The sequence below is a fragment of the Anolis carolinensis genome, unplaced genomic scaffold, assembly GCF_035594765.1.
Source record: "Anolis carolinensis isolate JA03-04 unplaced genomic scaffold, rAnoCar3.1.pri scaffold_9, whole genome shotgun sequence".
NCBI classification, from domain to species: domain Eukaryota; kingdom Metazoa; phylum Chordata; class Lepidosauria; order Squamata; family Dactyloidae; genus Anolis; species Anolis carolinensis.
In genome coordinates this window covers 14,734,263-14,749,229 of record NW_026943820.1, presented here as the reverse complement: position 1 = coordinate 14,749,229, position 14,967 = coordinate 14,734,263, and the positions used below count along the sequence as shown (strand labels likewise).

Sequence of the window (14,967 nt, the reverse complement as noted above, 5' to 3'; positions counted from 1 at the left end):
TGATCCGTTTGGTGAATATAAAATAAATTAAGAAATCAAAAGTCATTAGAAATACATAAAGCAATAGAATTGGCTGAAAAGAATTTAAAGAAAAACCCCAAAAACTCAAAATTAGGACAGGAATTAGATTACCTTAATAAACAACGTCAGCAATTGGAAATGGAACAAAGGGCTAAAGAGTTGAAATTTGTAAAACAGTACCATTTCCAAAACGCAAACAAATGGCTAACACGCACACTAAGGAGGAAAAGACAGGAACAATGGATAACCCAGATAAAAGACGGAACAAAAGTTTATACATCAGAGAAAGAGATTATGGACCAATTTAGCAAATATTTTGGAAACCTATATAAAAGTGACCATATAAATAGAGAAGAAGTTATGCTATACTTGGGGAGACAAAAGATACAAAGACTAACAGATGACCAAAGGGAGATGCTAAACAAGGATATATCACATAAAGAAATCGATATTGCTATAAGGAAATTAGATCCCAATAAAGCACCGGGTCCAGACGGCCTAACGCCAATTTACTATAAAAGATTGAAAGATGATCTGATACTCCACTTACAAAAAGTTGTGAATAACGCCCTACATCAAAAACAGATACCTAAATCTTGGAAAGAAGCTAACATAATACTGTTACCTAAAGACAATTCGGACCCCAATAACATCAAAAATTATAGACCTATTTCCCTATTAAATACGGATTATAAAATCTTTGCTTTAATTATTGCGGAAAGACTAAAATTATATTTAACAAATTGGATAAAAGAAGAACAATCGGGATTTTTACCAGATAGGAGTATTAAAAACAACGTACGAAGTTTAGTAAATATAATTGAATACTATGAAAAACATAATCAAAAAGAAGTAGCCATAATGACGGTTGATGCGGAAAAGGCATTTGACCGTATAAATTGGGATTTATTTAAAATGTTAATGAGAGAAATGGATATAGGGAATAATTTTATGAATGCGATACAAGCTATATACGAAGATCAGACGGCAAATATCTGGGTAAATGGTCAATCATCTAACAAAATTAGGGTGGAGAAGGGGACTAGGCAAGGATGTCCCCTATCCCCACTAATATTTGTAATGTCATTGGAATTACTCCTTAATAATTTGAGAGATGACGACAATTTAAAAGGCTTAAAAATAGGCAAAGAGACATACAAACTCCGTGCCTTTGCGGATGACTTAGTGTGCATTATAGAGGATCCATTAAATAATATCAAAAAGTGGCTACGGGAAATAGAAGACTTCAGCAAAATATCAGGTTTCAGAATAAATAAAGATAAATCCATGATATTAACCAAAAATGTATCAAAAGAAAGACAATCCCAGATAAGTGATATCACAGGTATGAAAACGCCAACCAAAATAAAATATCTAGGAATATATCTAACAACAAAGAATTCACAGTTACTCCAAAACAACTATATCAATAAATGGAAAGAAATTAAAAACAATCTCAAGAATTGGTCTTCATTAAAATTATCCTTATTGGGTAGAATAGCAGTTATTAAATCAAATGTATTACCAAAAATGATATATCTTTTCCAAAACCTTCCAATAATTAGGAACCAGAAGTTATTCAAAGAATGGAATAAAGATATATCAAAATTCATCTGGAATAATAAGAAACCAAGAATAAATTATACAAATTTGACAGATGCCAAAAATAGAGGGGGTTTAGGTGTACCGAACCTTGCCCTTTACTCAGAAGCCTGCGGATTAGATTGGGTAAGGGATTGGATTAATTTAAGCAATAAGAAAATGTTGACCCTGGAAGGACATGATTTGCGAGCCGGCTGGCATGCGTACCTATGGTACAACAAAGCACCAATCAAAAAAAAATTTGGCAACCATTTTATTCGTTCGGCCTTACTCAAGATCTGGAATAAATATAAACAGAGAATCTATAATAAAACCCCCCTCTGGGTGTCTTCTATGGAGGCATGCCAGAGAAGAGAACTGGGATGGAACACATGGCCTACGTATAGAGATATACTAGAGAAAGAAGGAAGGGAAATAAAATTAAAATCACAGGAAGAATTAAAATTAAAATATGGTAATCTAACCTGGCTCCAGTATTATCAATTAAAAGAAAGCTTCAATAAAGATAAGATTCAGGGATTCGAGGATAAGGTAACACCATGGGATGTAATATTAGACAAGGGAAAGAGGAAAATTGCAAAAATATATAAATTTCTATTGGAATGGAGTACTGAGAAGGAACAAATAAAAGAGTGCATGACAAATTGGGCAAGAGATCTAGGAAGAACTATACTATTAGAGGAATGGGAACTTTTATGGGGGGAAAATTAAATTATACATATGCCTATGAATTGAAAGAAAATTGGTGGAAAATGTTCTATAGGTGGCACCTGACCCCAAAAAGGATATCAAAATTTACCAAAGGAAAGAAGATTAAATGCTGGAAATGTGGAAGAGGTGAAGGATCATATCTACACATGTGGTGGTCTTGTGAGAAGGTAAAACCGTACTGGAGGGAAATCCACGACAAATGTCAAAAGATTTTAAAGATAAAAATACCACTACTCCCAGAATTCTTTCTATTGGGCATGACGAATAACCAATGGGGAAAGAATGAAAACAAAATCTTTACACACTTAACAACAGCTGCCAGATTAGTTCTTGCAAGATTATGGAAACAGAAATTAATACCCAAAGTGGAAGAATGGATAAAAAGAATATGGGATATAATGAATATGGACTACCTAACGTTCCTGCTATCAACAACACAAAATAAGCCAAAAAAAGGGATAGATTGGACACTGGTAAAGGACTGGATGAAGAAAGAAAAAGTTAGAATATTGTTATAAAGCCCTTAACGCAAAGGAGAAGTGTCAACTGTCGACACAAAAAAAAATGAATGATACCAACAACATAAATAATACAAATAGTTACGACAACTTTATAGAGAAGAATGGAAGTCAAGAATCGACAAGGACCCTGACCCCCCCTACCCTTATTACCCCTTTCCCCCTCACTTTCTACCACCCCCCTCCCTACCCCCCATCCTTTCTTCCCCCCCATACTTTCCTAACCCATTTTATTGTTATTTTCAAAATTTAATAAAAATTATTAAAAAAAAACAGATTAGAGAGCCGATTAGACAAAACTAACATAATTAATTTCAACAAGGAAAAATGCAGGATATAGCACTTAAGCAGAAAAAAACTAAATGCAAAAATACAGGGGGAATGATGCTGAGAGGAGACATATTTGCCACGTATAAATATGTGGAAGGATGTCATAAGGAAGGCTTGTTCTCTGCTGCCCTGGAGAATGGGACTCAATGGCGCCATGGGTTCAAATTACAGAAAAGGAGATTCCACTTGAACATTAGGAAGAACTTCTTAGAGCTGTTCAGCAGTGGAACTCTCTGCCTCTGAGTCTGGTGGAAGCTCTTTCTTTGGAGGTTTTTTAACAGAGGCAGGATGGCCATCTGTCAGTGGTGCCTTGATTGTGCTTTTCCTGCATGGCAGTGGGGGGTTGGGATAGATAGTCTTTAGGGGTCCCTTTCAATTCTATGACTCTATGAATGCACAAACCCCTTTGACGTCAATGGGACTTGCTTTCCAACGAGATATGTACACCCTTAAGCCGTTCTGTACAACGTTGCCTGTAATTAAGAAAGTTTACATCCCATAGACTTCAACACACCTAAATAAACAATGACATGGAGTGGAAAATTCTCCATTATAAGAAATGCACTGCTTCACAAAATGTATTGGAAGCCTAATGAAGGGATGCAACACTGGCAAAATTGGGTAGCTAGAACAAACACGATTCCTGTCAAATCGACACATCAAATTTGTGATGAACTTTTTTCCCCATATAGAGACACCAGGGATTGAAAAACCCAGCTCTTCAGGCATGACTTACTTAGGCAATCCTTCGTTGTCCTAGTATTATGGCCTTCCAAGTGCAGTGTCTTGGCGGTGGATACGTAGGTGACTTAGAGCCCTATAGTTAGAAATGAAAGATGTATAAATATTAAAATAAAATTTAATTCTGATTTTAATATTGAAAATATGTATTAAAAATAGTGAAAACAATTAAAATCAATGGGGAGGGGGAACACTTTGCAAATGTATGCATCATACAAAAGCCACAGGATATGTGTGCGCATATGTATATATATGAGATACTGTGTGTGTGTATATATATATACTAGCTGTGCCCGGCCACGCGTTGCTGTGGCAAAGTCTGGTGGTATGGGAAATAAAGTATTGAGGAATTGGTGGTAGTTAAGGTAAAGGGTAAAGGTTTTACCTTACATTAAGTCCATTATAAATGGGTTATATAAATGTGTGGAAGGGCCTTGAGTCTACACTGCCATATAATCCAGTTAAAATCAGATAATCTGTATTTTATAGGCAGTGTGGAAGAGGCATAAGTGAGGCCTAACTCTGCCTGTCCCCTGGGCTGAGTGGGTTGCTAGGAGACCAAGTGGGCGGAGCTTAGCCTTCTAACTGGCAGCAATTGGATAAAAACAATTATTCCTCTCCCTCTAATTAGGACTTTATTTTTCTTTTCTTTTTGTTGTATGAACGTAGAGGCATGGATGAGGGGTTGTGCTGCCAAGTTTAGTGTTTCTGCGATGTGTAGTTTTGTTGTTTTGTCTTAGGCCGAAATTTCATTACCCTTTTATATATATAGATATATGAACATTATATGAGATATATACTAATGATATCTATAGATATGGTATATTTACATATATGTGTGAAATTATAATGATATATATGATATCTATATGATATGATGCATATATTATAAACTTATATATCATATATAATTCATATATATATATATATATATATATATATATATATATATAGTATTAGTCATATATATCATATTTATATATTATATATAGATATCTCCAACCTCCCTTTCCTGGGTAAGGTGCTGGAGTAGGTGGTTGCCTCCCAGCTCCAGGGCTTTCTAGATGACATCAACTACCTAGATCAGTCACAGTCTGGTTTCAGGCCTGGTCACGGCACCGAGACAGCCTTGGTCGCCTTGTTGGATGACCTCTGTAGAGAGCTGGACAGGGGGAGTGTGACATCTCAGCGGCTTTCGATACCATCGATCATGGTATCCTTCTGGGACGACTCTCTGGGATGGGTCTCGGGGGCACGGTTTTGTCGTGGTTGATCCCAGATGGTGAAGCTGGGAGACGCCTGCTCGGACCCCTGGCCTTTGAGCTGTGGGGTCCCGCAAGGCTCTACTCTGTCTCCCATGCTCTTTAACATCTACATGAAACCGCTGGGAGAGGTCATCCGGAGTTTTGGAGTTGGGTGTCACCTCTATGCAGATGACGCACAACTCTACTACTCCTTTCCACCTAATTCCAAGGAGGCCTCTCGGGTGCTGGACGAGTGCCTGGCCGCTGTGTCTATCTGGATGAGGAGGAACAAGCTGAAGATCAATCCCGACAAGACAGAGGTCCTCCTGGTTGATCGTAATCCTGACCGGGGTATAGGGTGGCAACCTGTGCTGGACGGGGTTACACTCCCCCTGAAGCCACAGGTCCGCAGTCTGGGAGTCCTCTTGGATTCATCGCTTACGCTCGAGGCTCAGGCGTCGGCGGTGTCTGGGAGGGCCTTCGCACAACTGAGACTCGTGCGCCAACTGCGACCATACCTCGCGAAGGCTGATCTGGCCGGGGTGGTCCATGCCTTGGTCATCTCCAGACTGGACTACTGTAATGCGCTCTATGTGGGGCTGCCCTTGAAAATGGCTCGGACGTTCCAACTGGTCCAACGAGCGGCAGCCAGGATGTTAACTGGGGCCCCTTCCAGAGAGAGGTCAACCTTCCTGTTCAAGGAGCTCCATTGGCTGCCATTTATTTTCCGAGCCCAATTTAAGGTGCAGGTGCTTACCTACAAAGCCCTGAACGGTTTGGGACCATCCTACCTCCGTGACCGCATCTCTGTCTACGAACCCACGCGTTCACTTCAGTCATCTGGAGAGGCCCTGCTCGTGATTCCGCCTGCGTCGCAAGCGCGGTTGGTGGAGACACGAGATAGGGCCTTCTCCGTGGTGGCCCCCCGACTCTGGAACACCCTCCCCAAGGATCTCAGACAGGCCCCTACATTGGCAGTCTTCAGAAAGAACTTGAAGACCTGGCTGTTCCAATGTGCCTTCCCAGATTAATAGGAAATCTCCAATACCAAGTCCCATAAGCACTTTATTAGAACTAAGATCGTATATCGCACTCTCCACTTGCCCTAGAAGCCTTATATATCACCTGTCACATCAGCACTTTTAATCTTGTACCCATTACTCTGGCCCGGCCCAGTTTTATTGTGTTTTAGTGTATTGTTTATTGCTTGTTGTTTATACTGTTTTAATTGTTTTTAATTTGCCTTTTGTTTTGTATTGTTATATTGTGTGTTTGGCCTTTGTAAGCCGCATCGAGTCCTTCGGGAGATGCTAGCGGGGTACAAATAAAGTTTAATTTTATATATATATATATATATATATATATATATATGGTATGTTTATATAAACATATGAAATTATAACAATATACCGTATGTATATGAATGCTATATCATCCATATATAATATCATATATATCATTCATATATTATATACAGTATCATTCATATATATCATATTTATATATCATATATATCACTCCCTGGTGGAGTGTTTTTGAGATTTTTTTAAAAGATATTTTAAAGATGTTTTTAAATTGTTAGATTTTAGCCTTTCTTGTAAGCCGCCCCGAGCCCTAGGGGCGTGGCGGCATATAAGTTTAAATAATAAATAAATAAATAAATAAAGGTTAAAGGCCCTTTACCTATGGGCTATATTTATATATACATATGAAATATATTATAATTTCCAAGCACTATATTAAATAAACATATACTTGCAATCTTATTAACTCCACTTATTTCGCGAAGACTCTCTTTTGAGAAAAACTTTTAATTTGTCTTCTTTGCACTCTGCACATGCTCAGCTGAACCCTTCCTGCGCAGGCGCTTTCTCCATTCGCTCCTTACGCGGCCACGACAGGGTTAAATCAAACCCGTAAAGAGCACGGTGAGTCCTCGTAGCCACGCCCCTTTACGCAGCGTGCGTGGCACGTCGTTGACGTCGGACGCGAAGGTGACCGGCTCTGAGAGGAAGAAGGAGAGGGGCGCCGCCATGTTGTCCCTGGCTGCTCGTTCCGGGCCTTTCGCGCCTTACTTGGCGGCGGCTGCTCACGCCGTGCCGGGCCCACTCAAGCCTCTGGCGCTGGCCGTGGCTCCGGCGGCTGCTAAGCTGCCGCCTTTGGACCCGAAGCGGCCTCTGCTTTGCCGGGAGTCGCTGCAAGGCCGGGCCGCCCGAGGAGGCCTCGTCGCCTCTGCCAGCATTAACGGTGCGCGAAGGGACGGGAGGCTCGCTTTGCGGGGAGGCGTTTGCTAGGCCGCAATGCCTTGCTAGCCCCTCTTTCATGGCTCTATTCCTGTATTGTTGTTGTTGTTTTTATTAAGTGACTCAGTCAAAGAAATAATTCATCCCTCGGTTCACAAAGCTGCTTTTTATAATGCAGTGTTGTTTTACGTTTGTCTTCATTTGCTTTCAGTTACTGTCTTTCAATATCAAGTCAGTGCATTGTTTTATGGTCTAATACAGTATGGTGTATATCAGGTATTGGCAAACTTAGGCCTCCAGGTATTTTGGACTTCAACTCCCACAATTCCTAACAGCCGATAGGCTGTTAGGAATTGTGGGAGTTGAAGTCCAAAACACCTGGAGGCCTACGTTGGCCCATACCTGATGTATATAGTATTATAGTGAACTCTCGGTCTTCACCTACACTATCATATCATCCAGTTTTTGAATGCAGATTATCTTCTTTGAACTGCATTATATAAGTCTACACTGCCCAATAATCTAGTTTAAACAGAGGTTGGATGGCCATCTGTTAGGGAAACTGCTTTTCCTCCATGTGAAGGAGTTGGACTGGCTAGCCGATGTGATCTCATCCAACTCTTATTATTCTATGATTCTATAATCTGCATTCAGAAACTGAATGATATTGCAGTGTAGATCAGGCATGGGCAAACTTTGGCCCTCTGAGTTTTATCGACTCCAACTTGCACAATTCCTAGCAAAGGACCAAAGGTTGCCCACGCCTGGTGTAGATGCACTCATGTTGTAGGTGCCAGATCAATGTTCTTTCTGTTTGAGAGTTACTACGCTATGTAACACAATTTTTATTCCATATTGTTATTATTCCTATATTTATTTATATCCTGCATTATCTTCCCAAAGGGGACGCAAAGCTGCTTGACATAAAAGCATTCGTATACAATTTAAAATATACAAACACAAACAGCACTGAAAGTTCACAATTATTATCAATCTAAAGCATATTCAAAGCTCCTATAAAGGCCATACAATTAAACAGGAAATAACACTTTCAAGCCAGGACCAGAACATTTTTCAAATTTTGTTACATATTGCTATAACCTAAAATAGACCTAATGCTACACCTGTACTATATCATATCACAACAGATGAAGATAAACTTCATGATTTGCTTCAGCCTTTTGGGAAAGTCTCTGAAACCAAATGTGGCTTTTGGGCTTCTCCACCCTTGCATTACAGCAGAATGCGCTACTCTAGGCCAGGGTTTCTTACGCTTGTATATTCTGGGCTTGTATATTCTCAGCCCTTTTTGGCTGAGAAATGTTTATGTGACCTTGGAATAGAAAATGGGTATTCAAAACCAAGCATTTACTGATAACAAATCAGCGTTTTCAAGGATGAAGCATTGTCTGCAGGGTCCATAAAAAGGCTGTCCAGTTTTGTGTCAATGTCTGAAACAGCCACTATGTGGAGTTTTGAAAACTGCCAAGAGTTTGGGATCCCAACATTGAGCTGCTAAAGTGACCACATTCAGGGGCAAGGCCCACAGTGGTACTCTAAATGCTGTTGTACTGCATCTTCCATGATAAGGAATTCTGGAAACTGCCGACTATTGATAGCTGGACCTCTCTTGGCATTGGTTCCCAAACTTTGCTTCGACTACTATTTGGATTTCCACTTCCAGAAGCCCAAGCCACCTTGGCCAAGAGTTGGGGATTCTGAGAGATGAAGTCTGAAATTTCTGAAAGATAGAAGCTTGAGAAACACTGTTTTATAGAAAGGAAGTCAGGAATGATTGGTGCTTTCTACACATTTTGGACTAGTGTTCCTATCCGTTCAGTGATTAGAAATTGTGAACAGTACAATACATATAAAATCTGGAGGACTCCAGGTTGTTGTTAGTCTTGAAGTATAGAAATGTGTTTGGGGAAGGTTCATGCTAAGGAACAATGCTAAGGGGAATTTAAATGAGAATCAACTTTGCATAGTCTATGGTCTTGAACGGTGATTATATGAAGTATACAAAAATAGTGTTATCTGCTTTGTAGACAGTGGTCAACCAGTTGCTTCTGGGAAGTACACAAACAGGATGATTGTAACTCACAGCCTCCCAAGTTGCTTTTTTCAGGATTCTCTCTACTCTAGTTTGAAAACAAGCACAGAAAGGTTGCAGAATGATTGGTAGTGCTGAAAAGTCCTAAAAGGGCAGATATTGAGGTGCAAGACATACTGCCATTAAGTGAAATAAATTGCTGATATTTTCAGTGCACCTAGTTTGGATTGTTACAAGGTTAAAATGTAAATATGCTTTGTATAATGTGTTCCAAGTGTACAAATGTATACTTAACAGACTGGGATAATAAGCTGCTTGTGGAAATAGCAAAAATGGTTTAAATTTTCCAAAAAGCGTGTTGCTTCATTAATTCTTCATTGGATGCAAATAGTCTTCTGTTTAACTTTAGACCTTCAAATTAAATGTGTATTAGCTTTGTCCTAAAAATCGTAACACCAAACTTCATTCAATTTCTTAGGAAGTAGTCTTCAAAGAAGCTAATTATAAATAGTTCTAGCTTGTTGCAGACACTGTATTGTAATCATCTTTGCAAACAGTGTCCAAAGAGATCCTAAATTACTCAGTCTTCAAATCTGTCTTTAAACATTTGAAATGAATAGTTTATATACATTTGCATACAAACTATTAATTTCTATAGATGGTCATATGTACGGCCCCCAAGATACAGACATTCAACTTGCATATGACTCATAGTTAAGAATGGGGTTGAAACAACAGGAAGTGAGATAAATCTACCCTTGGGAAGGGAAATTCACTCCTGGAAGCGCTATTACCATGAGTGAAAGGTCTCTCCACTGAAGCTTTTTCGCCAAGCCTTGTTTCCACAGCAAGCCAAATTTTTCAAAATTCAGACAAAGTGAGGTGAAATCTTCTGAATAAGGGCACAGACAGCAAAACAAACATCATGGGGCCGTTAACCCTTCCCTATGCTATCCAAAGCTGATATATGGAGTACACTAAAATTTACCTGTTTCAGACTTGCATATAAACACAACTTAAGAGCAAACCTACAGAACTAACCTATCTTGTTTGTAAATTATATGGTGAGTGTTCAGAATTGTTGAATTCATATTTTTTTAATTTATCAGCTTATTAATATTAATATTTTGAAAAATTACAAATCGCTATAAGTGTGTTAAAGTTCTTATTAGGCTTGGTGGGATTGCGCTTCAAAATAAGAACTGCAATTCAACTTCTGCTCTAAGTCTGAATTTACTTAATGATTTGTTATTAACTGCAGCCATGTTGACTCAGATTTGTGGTGCCCTATGAATAAGAGACCTTCAGGTCATCCTTTTTCAACAGCCCTGCCCAAGTCTTCCAAACTGAGGGATGTGATTTCCCATGATTATCTTTCTCTTTTCCTTTCACCTTACTGAGCATTGTTGTCTTTTCTAGTGAGCCATATTTTCTCATGATATGGATAGAGAACAACAATTTCAGTTTAGTCATCTTAGCTTCTAAGGAAAGGTCAGGCTTGATCTGTTCTTGGAACCATTTCTTTCCTATCTTTGCAATCCATTGTATCCACAGAACTCTCCTCCAGCAATATATTTCAGATTAGTTGATTTTATTCCTATCAGCATTCTTCACTGTTCATCTTTCATAACCATTTGTGGAAACTGGAAATACAGTGACATGAAGAATACTGGCTTTGGCTCTCAATGAAATATCTTTAGACTTGTCTTATTCCTTATTCTTAGAACCTGCAACCCAGGATTATATAGGATGTGTTGAACTAATGATTGGCTTTGACTATAATGTTAATATCATTATTGAAGATAATTATAACTGGTGTCGTGTTACCGTTAACATAATATCTAAATAAAAAAGTTGAACCTTTTCAAGGTTTTAAAAACTATTTATGCCAAGCATAATGAATTGAATTGGAATCCATTTTCATTGAAACCCGAAGTTAACATTTTTAACAGATCACTGGCACTATGCCACCATTTCAAAAGAACCTGCCATTCCATTGGTTATAGTGAGATGATAGTACAAATATTTGATTCACTCTAAAACATCATAATGTAGTTAAATTATGTTGCAGATTAGACCATGTTTAGAATTCCATATAATTTTTTAAAGGGTTCTTATGACTCATCAACTGAAGAGTTTCTGAATGTGAGTGGGTCCAATTTCAAACAGTTTTCTTAAAACTTTGGCTGTAATTATACATAAGGGCTACTGGAGTAGTGGCTTAAAAATACTAAATGTTATACATTTTTATAGCACAATTTCCTGGATTTCTGTGAGATATCTCTTAAGTGTTCTGTAAGAGATTGTGATTTTTTTTAAAAAAATACTGTGCATTCTTAGAGGTAGCTATAGTAATTTTGTTAAGTGTTTCCTTGAGACTTATTTATTTATTTACTTAATTTCTATCCCACCTTTCTTACCTGAAGGGTCTCAAGGCGGCTTACATAGCTGGCAGAAATTCAAAGCCCATAAAAACTAACAGTAACACTAAAACATGAAAACAGTTATAAAACAGTTAACATTAAGCATTAATACACATGAAACAGTGTACAAAACTTAAAAACATATAAAGTGCATAGTTCCATTCATCCAAAAACCTTGCTCATAATCCTTAATCCAGACCGTGTCGAAGCCATAGAAACTTAGTTTTTAAACACTTGTGCGCATAGCCAGGTCTTCAGGTTTTTTCTAAAGCCCAGAAGGGATGGAGCCTGCCTGATATCACTGGGGAAGGGAGTTCTACAGTTGAGGACCCAACCACTGAGAAGGCCCTGTCTCTCATCCCCACCAGTTGTGCTTGTGAAGCAGGTAGGATCAAGAGCAGAGCCTCTCCAGATCTAGTAGGCTTATAAAAGGAGATGCGTTCAGATTTGAAAATCATTTAAGTATTTCTCGCAGGTTTAAAAGATTGAGCATGGCTACTTCACATTGTAGATTTCTGCCACTTAGGTAGTGTGAAGAATATGTTTCTCCCAGAATTTACGATAATTTGATGACAATTGATAATTAGGATATTAAGCTTTCATAAATGGTTATAAGAGGAAATTGTGGAATTCTTGCATCATCTTGGTTATCCATAGACATTCATGCTTGAAAAGCTCTTCTAGAAATCTGTACTTTCAAAACAGGGAACCAAAGTAATGGTCAGAGTTTTGATCTTGGCTTGGGAAGATCAAGGTTCTTGTTCTAGCTGGCCCATGAAGCTCACTAGATCACCTTAGCTCAGTCATTTTCTCAGCGCCCTTCCATTCAGGCCCTATGTTTCAGGATCTGATCCCAGGTTTTCTGCTTTAAACTGGATTATATGAGTCCACACTGCCAGATAATCTGGGATAAACAGAAAACCTGGGATCAGATCCTAGGATATAGGGCATGTATTATCTACCTCATACTTGTTTGGGAATAAAGTGGGGAGAAAGAGAGTCCTATGCACTGCCTTGATCAGTAGAAGAGAGGCAAGATATACATAGTAGCTTTGGAAAATCACATCCATGGTCATTAGTATATTAAAATGCTTTTCATACAATAATGATGAATTATTTCTTTCCCTTCACAGCTCCTGCTAGTGTCCGTTTCGTCCACAATGATGTCAATGTGCCCGACTTCTCTGACTACCGTCGGCATGAGGTGTTAGATAGCAAGACTTCATCCCAGGAGAGCAGTGAAACCAGAAAAGCATTCTCCTACTTTCTCACAGCGACAACTTGTGTGGCTACAGCATACGTTGCTAAAAATGTTGTCACTCAGTTCGTCTCTAGCATGAGTGCGTCTGCGGATGTGTTGGCGATGTCGAAGATTGAGATCAAGCTGTCCGATATCCCAGAAGGCAAGAACATGGCATTCAAGTGGAGAGGGAAGCCTCTCTTCGTGCGTCACAGAACCCAAAAGGAGATTGAGCAAGAAGCCCAAGTAGCTTTGACTGAATTAAGAGACCCTCAGCATGACCTAGACAGAGTGCAGAAACCTGAATGGGTTATACTGATAGGGGTATGCACCCACCTTGGATGTGTGCCTATTGCAAATGCTGGTGATTTTGGTGGCTATTATTGCCCTTGCCATGGGTCACATTACGATGCATCTGGGAGGATCCGCAAAGGCCCCGCTCCATACAATCTTGAAGTTCCACACTATGAATTCCCTTCAGAAGATTTAGTTATTGTGGGTTAGATTGTTGGGCACTTGGCTCTCTAGAAGCTTTGTGTACAAGCGAGATTAAAGCGGCTGGTGTGATGTCATGTAAAAATGAAGCTAGCCATAAAATGTGGTTAATTGTCTAAAGTCACTATTCAGCAGTAATGATTTGTTTGCCTACTTGGTCAGTTTTAATAAAGCATTAAACTGATGCCCTAAAAGCAGTAGTAGTTTGACTCTGGTAACTCAAGCCATCGTAATATCTAACTGAAGACTGTTTAAGAGCATAATATGCTTAACCTTTCAGTGAAGTGACTGTAGTTGAGTTTGCACAGGACATTCTGCGTACATGTGAGCACACACAGATTAAAGCTGAATATGCAAGCTGATCCTAAGGATACTTTTCAGCCTTTTGCTGTTTTTTCTGCGATATAAGCATAGTTCTACCTGGTTCTTTCATCACGCATCCTTGAAAAGGTAGCATTCAAGTGCGTGGAGACAGATGCATCTTGCCATCACAGTTTATTGAAATCTTCTGTATGTCCTAAACTTACATCTGGTCAAGCAAAGGAGGGCCTATCTTATAGCAAAGGCTTCTCCTGGCTCCTGGGAAATGGCAGTGGCTTTGCCATGCCACATTTGGATGATTGCAAACACAATAAGTTCTTGTTTTCATTCTTACTCCATTTTTCTCCAAGAAAGTGTGTACCTCTGAATTGTCAATTGGGAACACAGTACTGTAAGTCTTACTATTCATATAGCTAAATAAGGTCAGACATGATTGATATTCCTTAAACAGCAGTAATGTATTCCTTCAGATTGCTCCTTGGGCTGCACTCATGCTGGCAAGATCTATGTCTAAACGAAGCCTAGATTTGAAAGCAACCCTGGCCTTTGTCCAAGAAGCTTTGAATGAAAATAAAGTAGCAGTTTGAAACCAAAAGCTGATCACAGTTTTATAAATGCCTCGTGTTTAAAAAAATTAGCTACAAATAGGAATTTTACTTTTCATTTAGAAGTCAATTCTTTCTCTCTTGAAGGTTCATTGATTGGCTTGAAAAGAGAAATGCAGTAACCACTATGCTTTCATTTTAAAAGCTTTGAACTTCTAACACTACATTAAAAGGCATTGACAAAAAAGGCGCTTACATATATGTAACAACACTTGGGTGGGAAGAAGCGAACAGGAAAACAATGTTTCACAGGAGGAAATCATTTAAATAGTTTCAGAATTTGAAAGGGATGGTTTTATGTGAACAGAAGGACAAAGCCGTTGCATAATGAAAACTAATTAGAATTCAGTCCTACACAACTTGTGATTTAATAGGCCTACCAAATTTGAAAGTGGTGTTTATTCTCCACACCTGGACAGA

The 14,967-nt window shown here is 38.9% G+C and overlaps 1 protein-coding gene across 1 annotated transcript; it reads left to right on the top strand.

The window, feature by feature from the left end:
- Nucleotides 1–7,128: 7,128 nt before the first annotated feature.
- On the top strand, nt 7,129–13,815 carry LOC100565991 (cytochrome b-c1 complex subunit Rieske, mitochondrial). The gene is made up of 2 exons (XM_003227028.4): nt 7,129–7,414; nt 13,020–13,815. The coding sequence occupies exons 1-2, from the start codon at nt 7,201–7,203 to the stop codon at nt 13,628–13,630; spliced, it is 825 nt and encodes a 274-aa protein (XP_003227076.1). The 5' UTR covers nt 7,129–7,200; the 3' UTR covers nt 13,631–13,815.
- The last annotated feature ends 1,152 nt before the right edge of the window (nt 13,816–14,967 follow it).

Bases quoted from the DNA above. Each gene is read 5' to 3' on its own strand.
- LOC100565991 (XM_003227028.4), top strand. From the start codon at position 7,201: ATGTTGTCCCTGGCTGCTCGTTCCGGGCCTTTCGCGCCTTACTTGGCG. The intron at 7,415-13,019 runs GTGCGCGAAGGG...TTCCCTTCACAG, and splicing joins CGCCTCTGCCAGCATTAACG to CTCCTGCTAGTGTCCGTTTC.